Source organism: Python bivittatus, unplaced genomic scaffold, assembly GCF_059951505.1.
Source record: "Python bivittatus isolate LINGU-HERP-01145 unplaced genomic scaffold, Pbiv_v1 ctg000340_np1212, whole genome shotgun sequence".
NCBI classification, from domain to species: domain Eukaryota; kingdom Metazoa; phylum Chordata; class Lepidosauria; order Squamata; family Pythonidae; genus Python; species Python bivittatus.
Genome location: NW_028277056.1, coordinates 3,217,620 through 3,240,681, shown reverse-complemented (window position 1 = coordinate 3,240,681; position 23,062 = coordinate 3,217,620). Strand labels below are relative to the sequence as shown.

The window sequence follows — 23,062 nt, the reverse complement described above, 5'->3', positions numbered from 1 at the left end:
TGGACTAGGTTGGAGTTAACTGGTGCTACCATTTCTTTCTATGGAAATTTTAAATGAAAAGAAAATCCCCTACCCCCAGCCATTTTTTTCTATGCGTAGATGGTAGGCAGCACTAAGCCTGTACCATCCAATGAAAAACAAGGGAGAAAAGGACTGGTTTTGAGTTTTCATTGTTCCTTAAAAAAGAACACCTGATGAGGTTTAAGTTCTGTTCCGATGGAACACCAGGTATTTAAAATGTTCCAGCAGCTGGCACTGTTTTGCTCCAAGCTCATTAGCTGTTTTTTAATTATTTCTTCTACAGCTGTAACGGAAAACAGTCTTCTAATTCTTTGTAAATCAGTAGTGGCATACATTAAATTAACACTATAAACGGAATTTCATAAGCCCACTGCTTCTTGAATTAATTATTAATTAAATTTGTGTCTTTTCTGTCTATTCAACACTCAACGTGAGTAATAGCAATTACATAAGAATAAAGACAGTACAATTAAAAGAAAAAGAAATTTAAAATCAGTATCATTAAACTCAAAACTAACAATTAAACTAACAATTAAAAATAAGAGAAAGAGAAAAAGAAAAAGAATGATTTTCTTTGGCTTCCTACATGCTAGAAGAGTGGGGGCCAAGTGCACTTCCTTGGGGAATGTATTATGTATGCCCTCTTACACAAATGAGATGGGTGAGCAGCAAGGGAGGGGACTTCAAAAAAGCCTCTCCTCCTGATACAAATAGTCATGCATGTCTACAGAGGGAGAGGTGGTAGTCCCTCAGTCAGGCCCTAAGCCATACCACCGCCAACTGGTATACAGTGCAGATCTTTCTATACAGGCATTATACGATACTGTACCTTGCACAGGACTACTATTATATTTTCCACAAAATGCAGACATTTTTCCCAGACATTTTTCAAGGACAGTCCACATAGAGAATTGCAGCAGTCAAGGTGAGATGTAATCAAAGTATGGATAAACTTCAGTAAGCCCAACTGGTTCAGGAAGGCTTGCAATGGCACACTACCCATAGTTGTGCAAATGAGCACCCACAAAAGTAAAGATGGTTTAGGCTAAAACTACCTTCAATATTTTATTTATATAATTAGTGCTGCACTAATAGAGCCCTTGAAGTTGTAGACACGTTTTCGTCTACTACATTATTTATGCCATTTCAAGTCCACCTCAAAGGAATGCATTCTAAGCTTGTTTTAGATAATATTTTAGATTTGCACCCTTTGCGTCAGATCAAATAATAATGGCATGCAGAGTCTTTAAAAGATTTTCATATGCAGACATTACAGGGCACAGAATAAGCAGTCTCAAGCTACTATTATTTGACAGATTACTTTAACATTTATCAGATAATTTCTTCTCCTTTAACAATATTTCTTCTAAGTTTTGTGGCAGCTTTTCCATGGAAGTCTTTGTTGTGCCATCAAGCACTTAAGCAAAACAAATTCTTGCAAAGGGAAATTTCTTTTCAGGGCTTTCGCATGTATCTCTCATATATCTCTCATTCAGAAGACAAAGAGGGATATTCATACATCATGAATCCACTGTTTTAACTTTACGAACAAATGGGAAATCTCATGTCTTTTGTTTGATGATCATACATTTCTCTGTCATTTAGCATATCATATATTTTTATTTTATTGAAAATTCAGTATCAGTATATCATAATTACATGAAAATTTAAAGTTTAGGTAACATATATATGACCAGACAATCAAAAGTGCAAAATACATCCAAAATTTGAAAATAAACTTTCTCAGCAACATTTGAATACTCTTTGAAGCTTGGATTCTTAAATTTTCAAAACACATGCAATCAAAACACATAGTTATAGTAGTTCAGGGAATCTTAATGCATTCAAAAAGCTGTTAAAATTTATTTTAAAATCTGTCCTATTTAATTGTTCTCAAGCTAAACTTTGAGACATATTAAGCTCACTTTAAATAGTAATTGAACTATTTCATGTGGTACGTGTTCTTACATGTTTCATTAAGGTTTCCATTACTGTTTTAGAATCCAGTTAGATAGTTCTGAATTTATACTACTATACAAAATATGCGTTTTAAAGCTACAATTGCTTTATGATAATTCTTTATGGTCTTTCTTCTCCAATCTGATGTCCTCCAGATGTTTTGAAATTACTCCTCCCTGAAACAGGTTGAGAAGGCTACATAGTATTTAAATAAATTATTTAATCCCAATAGCCAAATATATTTTAATATTTTAGTTGTTTCTTCCATTTATATTGTGATGTATTGTAACACTGTATAAAATCCTCTATTCCAATTTGGTCCACAAACAAATAATCAGCAAGGATTGTACAAGAAGAACTTAAACTTCATCATCAGCCTTTATTTCATCTCAGACTTCAGGCACTGGCAGGATGTTATCAGTAACCATGGAAATATTGAGCAAGTTTGAACAGCCTGTTTTCAAATTTACTTACATAACATACCAGTACCAAGTCCATGAAACTTAGCTAATCTTTCATGATAAGACATATTAAAATGGGATGTCTTTTTTTCCATTCCAGTAGGAAAATCTTTATGGAGCACAGAAATTACACAATAGCTTAAATAACAGGCCAAATGGATAGAAGTCCAGAAAACGAGAACATTGCTGATACCTAGTCTTGAACATATGGGGTAATAATCTAAAATGAAATATTGAGAGAATGCGTAGGTATGCAACTTGTGTCCTATCAGGTCACCTTGTGGAAGACAACAGAGGGACCTGTGTAGGACTCGGGCAGCATGAACAAAGGCACAAGACACTTTTGGTACAAAGACAACTACCTAACTAAGGAAAATTCAGCTACTGTTGATTTTTCTTACTTTATTGATCTGTAAAGAATCAAATCACTAGATTTATAATCACAAAGAAAGTGAAAATCTTCATGTTCTTTAGTTATTTCTCTTATACCAAAGAAGGCTGATATTGGCTGGATTCACATCACACCTCATGTCCAAACATGAGCCCTCCTCTAACTTTTGTTATCCACACAAGTACATAGGTTGGTTTACAGCCTTCTTTAATCCAAGTCCAATCAAAATTATTCATGGAACAAAGACAAGGTGCATCTAGAAATAATATATCCAAATTTCAAAAGCCCAGAATACGATACTTCTTTTTAAACAATTGATTTGTGAACTACCAAATCTTAGCTCAACAGTCTGATGAGAATGCACTGGTGGAAGGTAAGACAACCTGAACAGCAGAGATTCCAGATACAGACACCTATAGCATGGCAAGGATTGTGATCATCAACCTGAGTAAAGTAAGCAGTAGCAACTGGAACTATTATAAAGAAGCATCCAGTTGGAAATACTCTAAAGGAAACTTTTAATCAGCCTGCAGAGCTGGAAAGCCATATATATTACAAACTGAAAGAAGTCAGAAGACTGAAGCATGCCTGCTTCATGGAATAAGCAATGTGTGGATTTATGTTGCAGAGAGATTTGAAACAGAAAGTTGTTAGAAGAGAAATCCAGAAATTACCTGGAATAGCCTTCCCATAAGACATGCCAAAAGAAGTACAGTAATGTCTAGAGAACAAATGTATGCTTAAACTAGAGAAAATCAGGTTTTCTTATTTCCTAAACTCTATTTATATCAGTGTTAGAGCTAAGAAGGAAGAACCACTTCCTTGAAGATCAATGTATGTCTCCATTCTCACAAACAGTCTCTACAATGATTGTGAGGCTACTCTGTCATGCTTGCTCAAAAGGGAGGATTACACCAAATCTGTGTCAATCCAACACCGCACAAGCAATGAACAAGACTTTTCTGATACCTACAAGAACAACTACATAACACTATGAGATACAATTACAGATTCCTGGATCATACTAGTGCTGCGACATGCAGTTGATCTGCTTGAGCCAAACACACAAAAGGTAATGCACAAAAATGACAGCAAAAAGCAGCTTTCTCATTTGTCTTTATTGGAAAAAAAAGTTTGACAATCCCCAGTTGGGCAATACTTTTTAGGATCAAATTCTATAAAAGATTAAGTAGCTTTCAAGTTCTCCAGAACTCTTCAGGAGGTTGAAAGGTGAGACAAAAAACAGGAGACAGAAAAAGAAACCAAGATTCCAAAAATGAGGTGAATGTTTTGAGATCATGAGGTTTGTTGTAATGTTTGTTTGTTTGTTGTGGCACTTCTGTTCTACCCAGGTCCAGGCAGTTAATATTCAAGTAAAAACCTAATCACCATCATCATCTAAAACTGAGATGACAAAAATACATATGAGGATTAAGTACAGTCTAGGTGTAGATCTGACTCTCCGATGCTCTCCTCAAGAGCGGCATCTTTCGTGTTCTATGGATTGCAGAGCCAGCATATTCCATAAGGATGGGGCAGCTATCGAAAAGGCCTGTTTCTGGATCCACCCATCTGTGGGGGAGGGAGAATTCAGAGCATTCCTTCATGCATGAATGAAATGGGAGAGGTAAATTCCCTCTGGAAGAGATGGCTCCATAAGTATTATAGTCCTCAGCCTTGTAGGGCTTTATAGGTAATAATCAGCACCTTGAATTGCATACAGAAAAAAAACCTGGCAATTAATGCATTGCTAGCAATGTTGGTGCATCATTGCTGCACTAGTTCTCACTCACCGCCATATGGGTGGCTATACTTTGCATCCCTGGAAGTTTCTGAGTAGTCTTCAAGAGCTGTCCAAAGTACAAAACATTGCAGCGTATATCAATGTTTAAAACAAAGTACAGGTAGTCCTTGAGTTATGTCTATTCATTCAGCGACTGTTCAAAGTTACAACAGCACTGAAAAAAAATGGACTTACAACCAGTCCTTGAAGTTCTGGTGTCACAGCGCCCCTGTGGTCATGTGATCAAGCCCAGGGTAGAAATATATAACTGATAACATCTGGATATGGATGGTACCTCACTTGGACAGATTACCTTTCCCAAAAATTCCATACAGATGCTAAATATCATGGGAGAAAACACTGACTCCTCTAGCACTGTGTAGTGGAGTAGTCAGGGGCTTGCGTATTCTGCCCCAACTTACATCAATTAGAATTGTCTACTTAAGAAGCAGCAGAATCACAACAGAATAATGCCACCAACTCCAAACCCCTGCAAAAAAAATACCATGGTCCATGGTATCAAATGCTGCTAAGAGATATACAAGGCCCAGGAGAACCGCACTCCTTCTCTCCAGATCCCATCAGTTATCTACAAGAGTAATGTAGACTAATGTAAGGTAAGACTAATGCCACTTGGTCTGAACCCTAACTGTAAATCTAAGCAATTTTATCAATGAAGTGTTCAGCCTGAAGGAAAATGTCCTGGCCATCCTCCATGAGAACAATATAGACAGTCTAAATATGGAGATTCTATAGACGTTGCAGGTACAGGTAGTCCTCATTTAGTGATCACAATTGGGACCAGCAACTCAGTTGTTAAGTGAAGTGTCACTAAGTGAAACCATGATTGTGCTTATGATCTTACTTCAGCTTACCTTTGCTTTACAGAAGGTCATAAATGCAAGAATTGGTTGTAAAGTTACTTTTTCATTGCCGTCATAACTGTGAACCATTGCTAATGAGGCAGTTGCTAAACAAGGACTACCTGTATCAGGTTACACAGAAAAAGAAACAATAGCTGACTACTCTTCCCAAAAACATGAAAGCCATCTGTAACAAAAATCTGCCCATGCATCAGAATAAATCACAGATTCCTGGCAGGCAAGAAAACCTGTGCAAACCTCTCCAACATTCATAGGGCATATTCAGATTTCATGCTAAACTGGAATTTTACATAATTATCATGTTCTTTTTGTTTTTATAATATGGTATAATACATGTTTTTATATATTTTGTTTTTGTAATATAATATTTCTATGATTTTATGTATTTTGTTTTTATAGTAAACCCCTTTGAGGTATTTCAGCAAAGGAAGCAGGATATAAATATATAAATAATAGTTGTTATTATGGATTGAGGTAAATGGGCACCATTCTAGTATCACTATAACTTGATCACTCTATTTCTCCTCCCAACAGGAGCAGCTAAATAATCTATGAAAGATCCTTTTGTGCGAACCAGGACTTTCTTTGTAATATGTCAGAAGCCATGCTTCTAGTCTGGCTTCTTCTGCAAAAGCAGCCAAAGAGGCAGATAGTGGAACCAGAACTTTAGCACACTGTTTGCTCACTCTAAGCTGGAATTCTGGGTTAGCATGATGTCTGAATGCAGCCAAAATCATTCAGTGTGCCAGATCTCCCACAAACTGTATCTGTCAAACTGCAATATGGGTAAGAATTAAATACAGACAGCTGAAGTATTTTTCCAGTTTCTGGCCATTCTATTATAGCTAAAAATAGTAAATACACAATCAATAGCTCCTCGTGGTTCAAATGGATGGTGCTTCTTTAATTATATTAAAAATTAAGGCCAACAGAGATAAGTTATGTTAGCATGTCCAGTGCTCCCCCAGGAAAATGATCTACTTAGTACTCTCCAATTTTTTTCTCGTAATAACCCCCCCCTCGGGTGGGAGTTGGACTGACAGATAGTGACTAGCACAAACCTTTGTATCTTTAAAGGTTTCATTTATTTTTTCCAACCACAGTCCTGGACTAAACATCTAAAACTGAAGGGCAATGGGTCAATGTAAGGGACAGCAGAACTATGCACAGCTAGATGGAAAATACCCAAATTTTGTACTAAAGTGACCCAGCTGATAAGCCAATGAGGCTAACAAAAGTACTTTTCAATGTTTTAGCCTGGCAAAACATTGGCTGCTTTGAGTAGCTTAATTATGATTGGCTTAGAATTTAGGAAAATCAACAGTCATTGCACCCACAGCATAGTTGACTTAAGTTTCAGGAGAAAGAGAGTAATAATATCACACCAAATAACTTTTATAATGTTAAAATAAATTAGGTTGTAATTAAGAAATAACATAATAAAGACTATCAATTTTATTAACTGCCTTCATGCAACTAGTTATAAGATATAGTAAGAAATGGGAGCCAGTTTGGTGTACTTAAGGCACCAGGCTAGAAACCAGGAGACCTTGAGTTCTAGTCCCGCCTTAGGTACAAAGCCATCTGGATGACCTTAGGCCAGTCACTCTCTTCCAACCCTAGGAAGCAGGCAGTGGCAAACCACTTCCAAAAACCTTGCCAAGAAAACTACAGGGACTTTTCCAGGTAGTTGCCAGTTGTCAAAAACTGACTCAAAGGCACAAAAAAATAAAGGGGGGGGGGAATAGGTGGGTAGGACTTCTAGTTAATAAAGATTATGCTGAGAGAATAATGGATTAGAACAAACTCTTGCAAGGCAAGCAAGGGTCATACTGAGTCTTACAACCACACACCATACAAATAACATCTTCATTCAGAATAATTTACCGTGGCTGTATCTACTCATTCCAATGTTTGGAGCTATCAAAATCATGGGTTCACAGTAACATCGCATTTTTTAGACCTTCTGAGACCGTGACTGCACTAAAGAGTGTTTTTTACTAGGGCCTGGTTATCAGTAGGACTTCTCCCTAAGGATCTCCACCCATCCCACTAGATTGGATAGGGCGGGCTTACTCCAGGTCTCCCCTCTTAAATGTTGTCATCTGATAGTATCTAGGAAATGAGCCTTTACGTAGCTGTGCTTACCTTGTGGAACAGCCTCCCCACGGAGGTGTGAAGGGTCCCTACCCTCCTTGCCTTCAGAAGGCTATTAAGACCTGGCTTTTCCCTCAGGCGCTGGGTCAGAAGCGGAGAGGGAAGCTGGGCATTTGTGGTTTTGCGACTGTTGTGCTTGGTGACATGAGGGGCTAATTTTTTGTATTTTGTTACCTGTCAATTTATTGTTAGCTGCCCAGAGTTTGTATGGGCGGCCATAAAATCTTTGAAATAAAAATAAATACATGTGTAAAAATTTACTATTTTTAAAGGAATATTGTTATTACAGATTTAATTCTTCAGGGACTTTTAAAAGATTTCACATGAGTTCACAAATTTTAAAAGAAAAAAGTTTGAGAGGACCATAAATATGGGCTACTGTACAATAGTTTCTACTTTCTGATGAAGTCAGCTCAAAGCAGTGTGACACGTGGAGGTAAATAAAGAAGTGAACCTAGATATTGCTTCACTGCCTGTGACCCAGCCAGTGGCATGATGACTCTACCAGCATGATCGAAGTCCAGGTGACAAAAGCAGTGAAATTCCTTGCTTTGAAGTAATCCTTAAAGTATTAATTCTATTGATTTCTGTAGCATTGATGTTATTTTTAATGGCTACTAAAATAAAAATCAATTGTAAAAAGCAGCTGAAAAATGCACATTAAAGCCTTTAGGAATCATCTAGCTAAAGAAAAAAGGAACATTCCAAAATGATAAAATGAAAGACCTATCATTAAAAAAAACACAATAATACCTTTAAATCAAAAGGGCTTTTGGAGAATGTTAGCATCAGTTTTTCAAAGTGCAGACATCTAGACACTGTCATGATGAAAGACGAGACATTGTTTGAGCTGGGCAGCCTTAAATCAAGTTAATAAATAAAATTCCATCAGAATGAGCATTAAACTAACAGTGGAGAAACCTGCAATCCAGAACCTAACAATACTAGAAGCCAAGGTACACGAAGCTACAGTTAATCCCTTGTGTCTGATTTTACTCCAATGAGTGGTCCACAAGAAACAGAAGTTGGACTGGCACAATCAAGAGAACTAAGCAAAAGCATTAATTCAAGAAAGGTATGCACAAATAACAATTTAGACAGGATGAATGTGTCTGTAACTATATAATAAGTAAACTGAATTATCTAACAGCTTTGTCTCTTGCAGATCAGTATACAATTGTTTGCAGTGTCTGGCAAGTAAAGCCAAATTATTCACTGAGGCAATACTGAACCATAACAGGAGGTATAGCAATTCATAGGAACTGGCTATTCAGCTCCAACAAGATCTAGACCTGGCCCAGACCGGTACCAGGATACTGGAAAGCAGAGAATCCTTAACAAGGGTCCCTCAGAGCTCAGGCTAGGTAACGGGCTGTAGTTCAGCCAATGGAGTCCACCTTACTTATGCTCGTACTGACAAAATAAGACAGAACTGCTTTTATGGAGGATGCCCAGTAGTAAAAAGCTATTGCCGTGCATAAGGACATGAGGAAAGTATCCGTATTGTTGAACTATGCATATTATGTGTAGTAAATACTATGACTTTGATTTCCAAGACTATTACTATGGAGGCAAACTATGCTATAACATGACTCATTTTACGATTCCATAGTAGTTGGGCAACCAAGATGACTATAATAAAGGGATGCCAGATTTAGAAGATCAGGCCCCAGGATCAAGAGTTATCACACTGGGGAGACTCGCTGCTGTTCAACGTCCATAAGTTGATAGAAAAATAACATAAGGCCATATTTTGCTGTACTTGGTGGACTGGGCTCAAACAATGCAAGTAGAGAGTAACGTTTAAGCTTATGACAGAGTACAAAGTGTTAAATGATTCTGTTAAACAGTGAAAAATAAAATAAAAAGTAATGAAATTTAAGGGATGGGAATGATGTAAAATCTCTTGTGAGATACTCACAAGGAAAATGTTATACAGTGGGGCAAAAAAGTATTTAGTCAGCCACCAATTGTGCAAGTTCTCCTACTTAAAAAGATGAGAGAGGCCTGTAATTTTCATCATAGGTATACCTCAACTATGAGAGACAAAATGGGGGGAAAAAATCCAGAAAATCACATTCTCTGATTTTTAAAGAATTTATTTGCAAATCATGGTGGAAAATAAGTATTTGGTCAATATCAAAAGTTCATCTCAATACTTTGTTATATATCCTTTGCTGGCAATGACAGAGGTCAAACGTTTTCTGTAAGTCTTCACAAGGTTTTCACACACTGTTGCTGGTATTTTGGCCCATTCCTCCATGCAGATCTCCTCTAGAGCAGTGATGTTTTGGGGCTGTCACTGGGCAACACGGAGTTTCAACTCCCTCCAAAGGTTTTCCATGGGGTTGAGATCTGGAGACTGGCTAGGCCACTCCAGGACCTTGAAATGCTTCTTATGAAGCCACTCCTTCGTTGCCCGGGCAGTGTGTTTGGGATCATTGTCATGCTGAAAGACCCAGCCACGTTTCATCTTCAATGCCCTTGCTGATGGAAGGAGGTGTTCACTCAAAACCTCACGATACATGGCCCCATTCATTCTGTCCTTTACACGGATCAGTCGTCTTGGTCCCTTTGCAGAAAAACAGCCCCAAAGCATGACGTTTCCACCCCCATGCTTCACAGTAGGTATGGTGTTCTTTGGATGCAACTCAGCATTCTCTCTCCTCCAAACACAACGAGTTGAGTTTAGACCAAACGTTCTACTTTGGTTTCATCTGACCATATGACATTCTCCCAGTCCTCTTCTGGATCATCCAAATGCTCTCTAGCAAACCTCAGACGGGCCCGGACATGTACTGGCTTAAGCAGAGGGACACGTCTGGCACTGCAGGATTTGAGTCCCTGGCGGTGTAGTGTGTTACTGATGGGAGCCTTTGTTACTTTGGTCCCAGCTCTCTGCAGGTCATTCACTAGGTCCCCCCGTGTGGTTCTGGGATTTTTGCTCACTGTTCTTGTGATCATTTTGACCCCACAGGGTGAGATCTTGCGTGGAGCCCCAGATCGAGGGAGATTATCGGTGGTCTTGTATGTCTTCCATTTTCTAATTATTGCTCCCACAGTTGATTTCTTCACACCAAGCTGCTTGCCTATTGCAGATTCAGTCTTCCCAGCCTGGTGCAGGTCTACAATTTTCTTTCTGGTGTCCTTCGACACCTCTTTGGTCTTGGCCATAGTGGAGTTTGGAGTGTGACTGTTTGAGGTTGTGGACAGGTGTCTTTTACACTGATAACAAGGTCAAACAGGTGCCATTACTACAGGTAACGAGTGGAGGACAGAGGAACCTCTTAAAGAAGTATTTACAGGTCTGTGAGAGCCAGACATCTTGCTTGTTTGTAGGTGACCAAATACTTATTTTCCACCATGATTTGCAAATAAATTCTTTAAAAATCAGACAATGTGTTTTTCTGGATTTTTTTTCTCATTTTGTCTCTCATAGCTGAGGTATACCTATGATGAAAATTACAGGCCTCTCTCATCTTTTTAAGTGGGAGAACTTGCACAATTGGTGGCTGACTAAATACTTTTTTGCCCCACTGTAATTCCTCTGTCTGTTTTTCCATCCTTATCAAACATTTTATTTATTTAATTTAATGGCCACCAGACTCTTAAATGACTCTAGGTGGCTTTCAACTAAAAAAACAACACATTAAAAAATATACAGATAAGAAAAACATATACTTCACTTCCTCCATATACTGTTCTTATTACATTCAGCAATAAGCCTTTAATTCCATAATCATGCAAAACATTCTATAATTCAAGCCTATTCATTTCATCATATAAGTTCTCTAGATCAATAAATGTAAACTTTCTCACATTCATACACTACTCAATGACTTTCTACAGAGCGAAAAATCTTGAAATAAAAACAATTTATTAACTTTATATGCTGCTCGACTCCCAGTGACTCTTGCATGAATTTACACTTTGAATTGACGAACTACACCTTGTTTTCTTTCAGACATTTCATTATCCATCTACTTCATGACAGGTAATGAAAAATCTGCAAGAAAACAACCAAGCTCAGAGAACCCCAAGGACTCCACAGTTCAACCCTGAGGTACACACATTCTCTTCCATTGGAACTACACCTTGAATTGTACCCAGATAGAAACTAGAAGCCAGTGTGCCCAATTTAATTCAAGACTTGGTAGCAAGAACAAGGTTATAAAATATTTCACCAGCAGACAAGTACAAAACTTTTGAAAGAATGCAAAGCTGTCACTCTGGCAGCATGTGCATGCACAGCCATTTTATTTTGCTGAGGAAAAGCATTTCTTTTCTTTACCCTAGATTTTAGTTTATATCAAACATTCATATCACATGCTAAGGTCTTAATGAGTATTTTCTTTGTGTTATTTACAACTATGGCAATCTGTATGGATTCACAGTGATTTACACTGATAAAAGAATACTGAAACTAAGACAATGCAATAATAATAATACATGACAGTAATACAGATGGCCTACACACATCATTCCCTAAATGCTCTCCAGAAGGGCTTCGATTTTGCTAACTTCCAGAATGACATTGAGGTAAGCACTATCTGACCTGACAGGGAAGGCTTTCCAAAGGAAACGTACTGTCTATGAGCTCCTGTCCCCTTAACCTCTCAATAACGGGGAAACCTCAACTTTCTTGGGGAATGCATACCAGACAAATCAACTCCATGCAGAGGTACCTAGGAGCCAAGCTATGTAAGGCTTTATAAACCTGCACTTTGAATTGCAACTGGAAACTTATGGACAACCAATGGAGAGCCCACAGCACAGATACTACATGGCTTGGTGACTTCTATTCGCCAGCAAGTTGGCCACTACATTTTATGCCATTTGAAGCTTCTGGGGATGGACTTCAAAGATAGCTCGTGCAGAGTACATTGCAGCAGTCCAATTGTGTGGTGATAAAAGCATGAGTCACTGCTGATAGGGCCTCCTCCTGTAGGCTGGGTTGTGACTAGTGAACCTGGTAAAGCTGGGTAAAAATATATAAGCTTTCAATATGCGTCTATTAAAGCCACTGTATGTGTGTGTGTGTGTGTGTGAAAACCTTCTTCTATGTCTGCACTTAGTGCACTTCAGCATTAAACAAAAGGTTATGTAAGACAACTAAAACACCAGAGCTATGATGCCTATCCAACTTTTCAAGGTGCAACAGAAGACTCTGAGGAGAACCAGGCTCAGACTGCTTCCTCTGCAGGACAAAAGTCAATCATTATTCTTCAATGAAAAGGAGGGATCTTGTCAGAACCTCCATCTCTGCAAAATTCTATAATGCCCATTAGTAGTCCAGCCACTTCTCCCCGGGGGGGTGGAACTGTCTACAATATATATTATGGCTGCCTATATAAAGCTTCAATTAGCTTTAGAATGTGCTGATGCCATTAAACTCAAGTAGAATAAGAAAGCTGCTGAGATAATATCTCTTGATTAACCTAATTGCAATAATCCTTATCAGAAGCAGTATAACTGGAGCTGTCCAAGATCTTATTTCTTGCTGCCTTCTTCACTGAGGGCCTCTGCCTGACTTACTTAACTTGCTGGTTCAAACTTGACTGCTTATCTTGAGTAGAGTTTTCTCCTTCAACCTGACACCACTAATTTGCTCTGCAAACCTTAAGTAGCCATAGAATCTGCAACAGGTATACAGAGCAGAAGGCCTGCACAACTGTGGTGCAGTATACATCTCAACACAGTACAGGTACACTCTTAGAGCCTATGCCATAGCAGTCAGAGAGGAAAAGAAGCAATTAGTCATCCCTCTGATTGCAAAGGTGGATAATAATTCAGTGCCATTCTTTGGAACTATTAGGCAGAAACACAGATTTGGAGGCCCTTGGCCAGAATCCAAGTACCATCTGAGCATCACTGCAAGCAATTTGTAGAGTTCTTCACAAATTAAACTTGGTGTTTAAAGCCTCACCTGCCCCACACTCTTAAGCTCCCAGTGAGGTAGATTTTGCAGTTCTTGCCACAGATATGTCTAACTTTAACAGCAAATGTTGCTTTTTATATGGCAAGGCCTATGCTGTGGAATAAACTGCCACTGAAGTGGGCACCTTCTTATTACACTTTAGGAATGGGCTTGAAACCTATCATTTTTCCTAGACTTACTAGAGATTTAGAGGTGTTTATTATTTAGTTGTAATGTTACTTCTAGCATTTTAATGTTTTTATTCATGTTGTTATTTTTATGAACCACTCACAGCCACCCACTGAAATGGGCATAAAATGAATGCATACATTTATAAATAGTGTTAAATATAGATTAAAATTCTGTATGTAACACACAGGATCCTAACTGCTAAAATTTCATGCTCAGTTATTTCAGACAATACCTTCTTTGCCTTTTATAAGTCACTGCTGACGGAACAACGACTAGTGACTACTGGTCACCTCAGCTGAATATTCCTTAGTTTTCTTGCATCAACTCGAGATTCTCATTTTCTGAGAATAGTTATAATTTCCAAAAATTTCAGATTCATTCCAAAATTCTTAGCCTTTCTTTTACTACTGTCAAAGGCTTCTTACAGTAATATAAAACTGTGTTATCTTGTACTACTCAATTTAATTAAATTTTGGGTAGACTATAAAATAGGGATGGCTGGCACCTTGATGACACTCCCTGAGTTTATTAACAATTAACATCAGCCTCTTGGAAGTATCATATGGGAAGTTTGTTTTTTAGTATATTTTAATTTATTAATATTTAACTATTTTAATTAATGTTTATTCTGTTTTTATTGTAAACCGCCCAGTCACTCTGCAGTGAGATGGGCAGTGACAAATTTGAAATATAAATAAATAAATAGTACAGTAACTACTCAGTAACAGACTTGTGACAACATTCTGAGCCAGTTCAAACTGGAAAACCCCAATTTCTTGAAACTCAAGAAAGGTTATCTCATATTATTACCAAAGCAGGGTGCTGAGTTTATGTGTGTTCTTTTCTAAAGGCTCACAGAACAGACAAGTACTACTGTGCATAACATAACATAAATCTGCATGACTAACAATTTTTTTTTCTTCCTAGCATTTTTCCCCCAGGTACAGGGTCCACTTTTTTCAGATCAACCGAATGTTGATCCATTGGTTATGGCAGGAATTGACCGACCGGCTTATCACCTGAGCCTGACATCATGGGCTGAGAGAGAGCAACTGGCCCAAAGTCACTCAGCTGGTTTTCATGCCTAAGGTGGGACTTCACAATCTCCTGGTTTCTAGCCTGGAGCCTTAACCACTAGACCGAACTGGCTCTCCAATAACAACAACATAATAACATATTTAATGCATTATTTTGATCATAGTAGCCAAATGAAACACAACATATTAATTAAAACATGTTAGATAATTTACGATCATGATTAGGGTAGAAAGACCCCTCAACCTTGTAATAATATTCTATGGGATCAAAATGCCCCTTATTTTTCCCCAAACCAGTAGGGCTGAAAGGCTTAATATCTGCAATGTCCTTATGCTTCAAGAGAACATAAGAGCAGGATACAACCACGTGTTAATTAGAGCAGAATAGTGAAAAGTGGCAAATTGCTTGCTTACTCTCTCAGTTTGAGACCTAATGCGAATGGAGAAGATAATGTGATATGATTCCTTCAAGCTCGTATTTTCTTGTTCTTGCATAAATCAAGCCTGCTAACACCTACAGTCTTTTCTTGCTCTTGAACAGATACTTATTTTTTAATCTAGAGAATCTCACTTATGATCATCAGAGAAAGTTTGTCTTTCAGATTAAAATGAGAAGACACAAATAAGTACACCTTTGCCAACAATTCCATTCAACAAAAGATGCTAGGTTTGGTGACAACCCCATCTTAGAATGTTGAGTGCTATCTGTGTGTTCTCATTTCCTTCAGCAACTAGATCTGCAACACACTGAAAAAACTACATTGAGAACATATTAATACGCAATATTTAATTTAATAATTGAACATTTAATGGAATTACTGTATGTGTACAATTAATTTATATACCAAAGGTCATCTAAGGTGTCAATAAACTGTGTTACACAAAAAGGGAATGGACTCATTCAATTGTCTCAGAGGAGAGGAACACAGCCAATGCAAGGTGATCTTGGCTAAACATTAGGAGAAACTTACTCAATATTGACACTGGAATAGTTCTGTCAGGTGGTAGGCTCTTTTTCACTGGAGGTTTTATAAGCCAATCTCTTAGAAACACTGAAGCTTTACCCAGCATTACAGATTTGGCACTGAGCAGAAGACAGGACTGGATGACCTCCATAGTCCCTTCCAGCTCTATGTGAAGAACAAATACACAACAATTCTGGGGGCTGTAAGTGTGATCAGTTTATACTTTTAGACAGCCTTCCCTGACCTGACTCCCTCTGGAGGTCTTTCTTCCAGTTCTATAATTTTCTGCTAGGCTGGCCAATACATCTGGAGGGGATTAGGATAGGTAAAGCTACACTAGTTTACTTTTTATAGCAACATTATGGGAGGAAAGAACTTGCACTGGTATAAGAGGATGTGAGGGAAGCACACTGGGCAAATAACCTTATCTTCTGGCATTCTCCGATCTGTGCCCCTCCGATCTGTGACCCAGCGGACAATGACAGATTCCCTCTCAAACACAAAGTCGAACTGTGCAGTTGTAAATCTCCAGTGGTGCAAACAAAAAGGGGCACAGGAGGAACTTTGAAATATTTAATAGCTACAAAGCATAGTAAAAGGATGCTTTGGCATCATGACCACTACATGTGCTAAGATGAATTGCACTAGTGGTGAAACTGGGTCTGAATTTCAGAGACCCCAATTTCTTGTTGCAGAACCTTAAGAATTCTCCACATCTCAAATCCATTAAATGATTATATGAAATAAACTTCATCCTGCTTTTTAGGAAAACCATGCCCTCAAACAAATGCAGATTATGCCAATGAAGTCTGAAGAGTATTTGCAAAATAGCAGTTGAAGAACTGCTGCTGACACCAGTGAGTCCGAGCAAGTCCAGAGAATTACAGGATTCCAACAAACCTACACTAGGATTTGAAATAACATACTGAAGAAATGTAAGAAAGTACAACATTTAGTCTTCAACATATATAATTTACAGATATTGTTGTAACAACAAAATGAAAGACCAGGAATACAAGGATTAAAGAAAAGTTACAATGAATTATTTGATTCAGTCAGAATCCCCCTTAGGAATTATGGTGGTTCAAAGACTGGAAGATATGACTAAATGCTGCAATACTTTTTTTTTTTAACAGAACAGTTGCAATTTCCATTTCTAAACAGAATATATTTCAATTTTTGAAGCACACATAAAAATAGAATCACTACAGAGCATCCAATCTCTGGTGGCATCCTTGAAAATGTGATATTTACTGTTAGAATTGGGGACCTGAACTTGAATTAAGAATCAGCAAGCACTTAACTTACAATGAACAAGAAGATTTATGCTATCAGAATAAAAAGCTAAATTAGAGTCCTGAAGTGCCATGTTAAAGTAACTTCCTATAGCTTATCAATCATTTCCAAAAACTGCAAATGCACCACTGCAAGCGGAGCACTCCATTTTTTTAAACCTAGCAGTAGGACAAACTGATTTTTCTAGCTAATATATTCAAAGTATATGCCTCAGGATCTTTCAATTTAGCCTGTATATTGTTTTCTCTCTACTCTGTTCATCCTTCTCTGAGGTAACAATTATAATTGTCTCTAGAGAAAAGCACTGTTCTTTATAGTGCTGCCAGCATGGTTCATAACTCTTACAACTGTGCTTTATAGAAAGTATCCTGAGGGACAGTTATCATGGCTAATAGCTATATAAATCAAATTTGAAAACCTGAACAATATAAGCCCAAATACCAACTGATGGATGTAAGTAGTCAGGAGGACCCCTGGCTGACATCCTATTCTCAGCTTCTCAGGTACATGCATTAGACTTAGCTACCAAGTGGCATTTAGCTTCTCAAGCACACAAACTATATGTATACAGAATTAAGCTGGCAAGAGAACCATTAAGTCAACCCAGACCAGGTGACTTCCAAGACCATCAAGAGAATAACCAGGTATCCATTGACTTGGAAAGGTGAGAGAAAAATCTTAAAATTTAGACCTTGATGCAGAACCTATGTAAGGGTTTTGATTTCTGTGTACTGCAGTAGAGAAATCTCTGTTTATGGCTTCATTCATCTCTGCAATAAAGAGACTATTCTTGCCGAGTCATATCCATGAGCCTTTTGCTAAGTAAGTCAATTCCTGAATAAAGGGTTAAGTGTATTTAGTATCTGTGTAAAGCCTGACAATATGGTGTTCATGCCCCCACCTATAATTTTTTACAATCATCACTAAGAAACTGAGTAACATTATGGTTTTCATTATTTCATTTGCATCCTACTTTTCAAGCATGAGTCTATAAACAACAGTTGGTAATGTATGAACTAGAAGCCAGAGAGCTATGTTCCAGTTCCTCTAAAGACAGAAAGCTCATTGGATGAACTTCGGACAATCACTCTTTTAGCCTCAACTATTTCCCCCCTTTTTTCCAGGAAAAGAAGATTTATTACACAGTAATGTGCTTCTTGGAGGAAAGTTGGAGAATTCTTGCATAAAATAAAGCAGTGATATATTTCTAAAATAAATTTACCCCATATATACTGCTCAACATTTACTAAAACTTCCTATGTATGTTGAGTAGATATTACTAATATGAAAATTAATAATACAGAAACATGCACAATTCAATTCACAATTACTTCAGGAAAGTATGGATTTCATTTAGAAATATTTCTATTTAATCTAACATAAAGATGTCTTAAATTTTATTTAGGTCAGTGGTCTGCATGCCACCAGCTTAGCTGTAGCACCATATAAGCAATGACATCAAACAATATATACCTGAGACAATAAGTATCTATTATTCCTAACCGATGAAAAATTATGATTACTGAGCCAGATGGTGATCGCTGGAAGTATATTAACATATAAAGGTACTTTAAACTGGTTCACTTTAGCATTTTTGTCCTGATTCCATTCATATACCTCCAGAATCAAAAAGACACCTTGCACATTGATAGCAGCTGTTCATGATCTCAGGCCAGTTAGCTAAGATCTTCTTTTTAACTAGAAAGATTAGGGACAAGTTGTTCCACAAACTGAGTGCTTTATGATTAAGTGGTTCTTCCCCCCTGCAAAATAATGAACACTAGCGATAAGAAGGAATTCTGGATTTTGAACTTGCTGGAGGAATGGAAAGGTAGAAGAGATATCCTGTAGTAAATGTTTAGACTATTATTACTACCTGAAGTGGTTGTTTCTAAGGAAACGTCATTTAAGACTGAAAGCCTGTCTTTAAAGAAAACTGTCAACCTCTTCATCTCATTCTGCACCCAATAAAACCACAGAAACTGAATGAGTATGAATCAGCAGTATTGTTTTACTTTGTAGCTATGTAAAAAAAATGCTCTCTAATCCTTTTAGAAGTATGAAATGCATAGAAATGTTCATTTTTGAAGAGTGATGGGAATTACATTCAAGCAGACTTTCACAATGCTATATCACAGGGACAATTCCAGTCACAGCTGAGGAAATCTACCTCTTCCTTCCTAATGGACCCGATCACTCTTCCACTAAAGAAATTGGACCAAAACATATAAAACAGACAAACAGTTTTTTAAACTACAGTGCTTACCAAAGTAATATCTTAAAAGGATCAGCCTTTAATAAGTTTAGTGGTCATAATTCTTTCAAAAAGTTATAAAAGCCTTCCTTCCTAGTTTTCAATTCAATGAACGCTGTCAGGCACAGGTACCCCAAAACACCAAGATAATAATCATTATGTGTTAATGATTTCTTCCTCCCCATTCTTTCAAATTGAGGATCTCAACATAGGACTGAATGCAGGTTGATGCATATTTATCCTAAAAGAACACTTTCTTTTTTTTATGGTGGGATCCAAGCTAAATTCTTCTGATGAACATGGAACTACTGAATTATTTCAGACTAAATTCACCAAGAGGTTTCAGAGTTTGTCTGAGTGAGGATTTATCTACTCCCTGCAAAGAAAGAAATGTACAGAAAATATTAAAATGCAGTTACTTAGGAAAACCAATTCTCTATGGAACTTAGTCACCAGATTTTTAAAAAATTCTATTTGAAAAATGTAGTACTTCCCAAACCCAGGAAACAGTAAAATCCCTCCCAATGTCAGAAAGAGTGGTCATCTGCTAGTAGAATTTTTGAAGCTCAGGGTTTTGAGAACAGCAACTGAACTCTGAGAGGGAGAGGCAGTCGAAGAGAATGACAGTGTTTCTTCCCACCTTCTGTGACAGCTTCCCAATTTGTTTCCACCCATGCTACAGAGAAAACCAAACAGGCTCTTTATGCCTGTGTTCACATAACACAATAATCCCATTGCTTCATCATGGTTTATTGAATCAACCTAGCCAGCTAGATTTGAATTAACACGCTGAGTTCACAGAACACACTTTGCCACCAGTCACGATTTTGCTTATCATGTCACCTAAACGCAAGTTAAGCCTCAGAACTGGAAATAAATACATGGATTGTGGGGGGCTTGACACCCCAATCTGGATTAAAATGTCCCCCCCACCAAGAAAAACGGTCCAGCAGCCGGGAAAGCCAGGTTCTTTAGCAGCCACTGTGAGCTTTTGGTAGTTTCTGAGGTACAAAATATAACGAATGAATTCATTAAGTTGTTTTCCAGGTGGCTTCTCCTGGTTTTTAGAGGAAGGTGTAGTCAAGTGAAAGCATACCGAGGGCAGAAGAGGGGCTTCCTTGGGAAGGGAGGATTTTTAGGATGGGGGAAAAGAGGCAGAGAAGATCGTGACCCTTATCGTGCATTCCAAAGGAGGCAATTAACCGTTTCAGAAACGGAGCAATAATAATTAAGGTTCCCTATGGCTCCACCCGGGAGCTGGGTTTCCTCCCCTCGCTCGTCAGATGGAGAAGGAATAAGAGCGCACACGAACAACAACAACAACGAAGAGGAGGAGGAGGAGGAGGAGGAGGAGGAGGAGATGATGATGATGATGATGATAGATCGAGGTCTCTGCTGGGGCTGGATGGGAGCCAGAACCCAGCCTGCAAGGAAGGGAAGCCGCGGCGGAGGCGAGGCGGCCCCGGAGCAGCCCCCGAGCGCTCTCCCTTCTCCCCACCCCGCCACCTTCGCCGCGCGGTGGCTCATGGGAGTTGTAGTCGCCGCGCTGAGGCGGTCGGCGTCGCGGTTCCGACGCGTCCGAAGGGCAGGGCAGGGCAGGGCAGGGCAGGGCTAGGCGGTGGGCTCCGCCGCTCGCCCGTCACTCACCGCTTTGCTCGCCGAGGAAGACCAGCTTGAATTTCCGCAGCGGGTTGCCGAAGTCCCCGCCCGCCGACATGATGCTGCTGGGGGAGGAGGAGGAGGAGCGGGAGGAGAGAAGGAGCCGCCGCCGCCGCCGGGTCTCCCCGGCTGCCTCTGGGGGGGAGGAGGAGGACGGGCAGCGCCGCCGGTCTTTCTCCTCAGGCTCCTTCGCTCTCGCCTCGGAGAGTTACGGCCTTCCCGCCACGGACCCGGCCCGGCCCGGAGTGCGGAGGAGGAGGGAGCGGCGGCGGCCAGGAGACGGCGGGAGCTCCTCCGGCGGGGCTGCTGAAGGCGACGCCGAGCCCACCCTCCGCCACGACACCAGCTCGCCTGCGCCGCTGAGGCAATGCCGGCTCCGCCCGCCGCCCGCCTCTCCTCGGACCCGCCTCCGAACGAGACCGCCCGCCCGCGGCAGGGCGGGGCCCAATCAGAAAGGGGAGAAAGCGCCCTGCCTCGCGCTGATTGGGGGACAGGGAAGGGGCCGAGGCCGGGCTGGCGCGAGCGCACGTCAATCACCCGTTCGCTCCAACCGCCGGGAGGACCAGGACGGTGACGCCAGCAGAAGTACTGCGCAAGCGCCAAGGAGGAGCTGGGCCGAGGAGGAGAGAGGGCGTGCTTCGCAACGTCCGAGATACTGCCTGACGTCGGCGTACCTGCGCGTTACAGGGCCGGTAAACATTGGTCGAAATGCCCTTGGGAGGCGGGATTTTTTAAAAATCTTTATCCGTTTCCATGGTTACTCGCCCCTCCTCTCTCTTTTCGGGTCCCAGGGACATCCTTAAGGGTAAAGCCTTCTGCAACGTGGCGCCCCCAACTGGGCAGTACTATAGCTTCCATCATCCTCAGTCGGCATGCCCCGACATGAAGGGAGTTGTAGTCCAAGAGTTTTGGACTGCACCTCGGCTGAAGAAAGTACAGTAGAAACATTGGAATAATTAATTTTCTTATGCGGTTTTAAATCTGTGGAATGCCTTGAATTGTTGGGTGGCTATGATTTCGTGTTAAGATTTACACATAGCCAATAAACACTTGTTCGTTTAGCGGGATCAGTTTCTTAAGTGAAAGAAAGCTGTTTTTAATTAGGCATTTCTATCCTGCTCCCAAGCACGATTGCTTCGATTCGGTGAAATTAATCCCCAAGTCATTGTTTCTAGAACTGCATTCTTCGCCTAATACGAACACAAAGAAAGGATTTGTTAGAATGTACGGCTCACTCTGTATGCGCTCACCTGCAAGTATTTTCCACTGACAGCAATGGACTCCATTCTGCATAGAAGGGAGAGACTGCTATAAAACCATCCTGGTTTTAGCAGTGCTTAGGCCAGTGTTTCTCAACCTCAGCAACTTTAAGATGTGTGGACTTCAGCTCCCAGAATTCCCCAGCATACAGGTTTGGGAATTCTGGGAGTTAAGGTCTACACATCTTAAAGTTGCTGAGGTTGAGAAGAACTGGTGTAGGCACATTTCTGAATCTCTAGAAGCAATCTTCCTAAGCAACTGGGTTCAGAGGTAGACTGACCCTTCACTAGCGAGCTCTATGGCTCCAACTTTGTTTATTGCTAAGGATATTCTTGTATTTATCTAGTCTGTTTATAAGGACATCCTCATCATCCTCATTATCTTTCTCAGACTCAATGTCTCCGTAATCTCCCCTCCAGCAGACTAAAGAAATCCACATCTGATCAGTTTTAGCGCTGTTATAGCCTCCACCCTAATCTTTGGCCCTAATAGACTTGTTTTCCAACAGTAAAAGGGAATGATATTCTTACTCAGCCGAAACCTGCATAAATAATCGAATACAGTAAATAATCTAATAAATAAAATAAGATTAATTGAAAATACAAAATAGATGTGGTACTTTTTTTCAGTAAGCTGTGGCCAGTTTAGTGATCAGAGCTCTAAACCTCTTTCCTGTGGATCAGCCTTTGTGGAATCCGTTCCCCTTTCAAATGTTGTATACTACAACCTCCATCATCCCCAAGCCTCTTGGTTGTCAAGGAAAGACAGATTCAAGCATCTACTGAGAAGCCAGAGTACATTCCCACTTGATCAGAAAATTGGACGG

At 39.6% G+C, this 23,062-nt stretch overlaps 1 protein-coding gene across 2 annotated transcripts in view; it reads right to left on the bottom strand.

Annotated features, from left to right (window-relative positions):
* The window catches only part of RAB6A (RAB6A, member RAS oncogene family), a 54,182-nt gene extending 32,838 nt beyond the window's left edge, over nt 1-21,344 (bottom strand). Inside the window, exon 1 of one of the 2 annotated variants that reach the window (XM_007428929.3) lies at nt 20,965-21,344. In XM_007428929.3, the coding sequence (XP_007428991.2) occupies nt 20,965-21,034 (70 nt within the window). In that variant the 5' untranslated portion in view covers nt 21,035-21,344. The remainder of the gene's footprint in view (nt 1-20,964) is intronic. The other variant, XM_007428931.3, reaches the window with a different exon arrangement.
* Nucleotides 21,345-23,062: the final 1,718 nt, after the last annotated feature.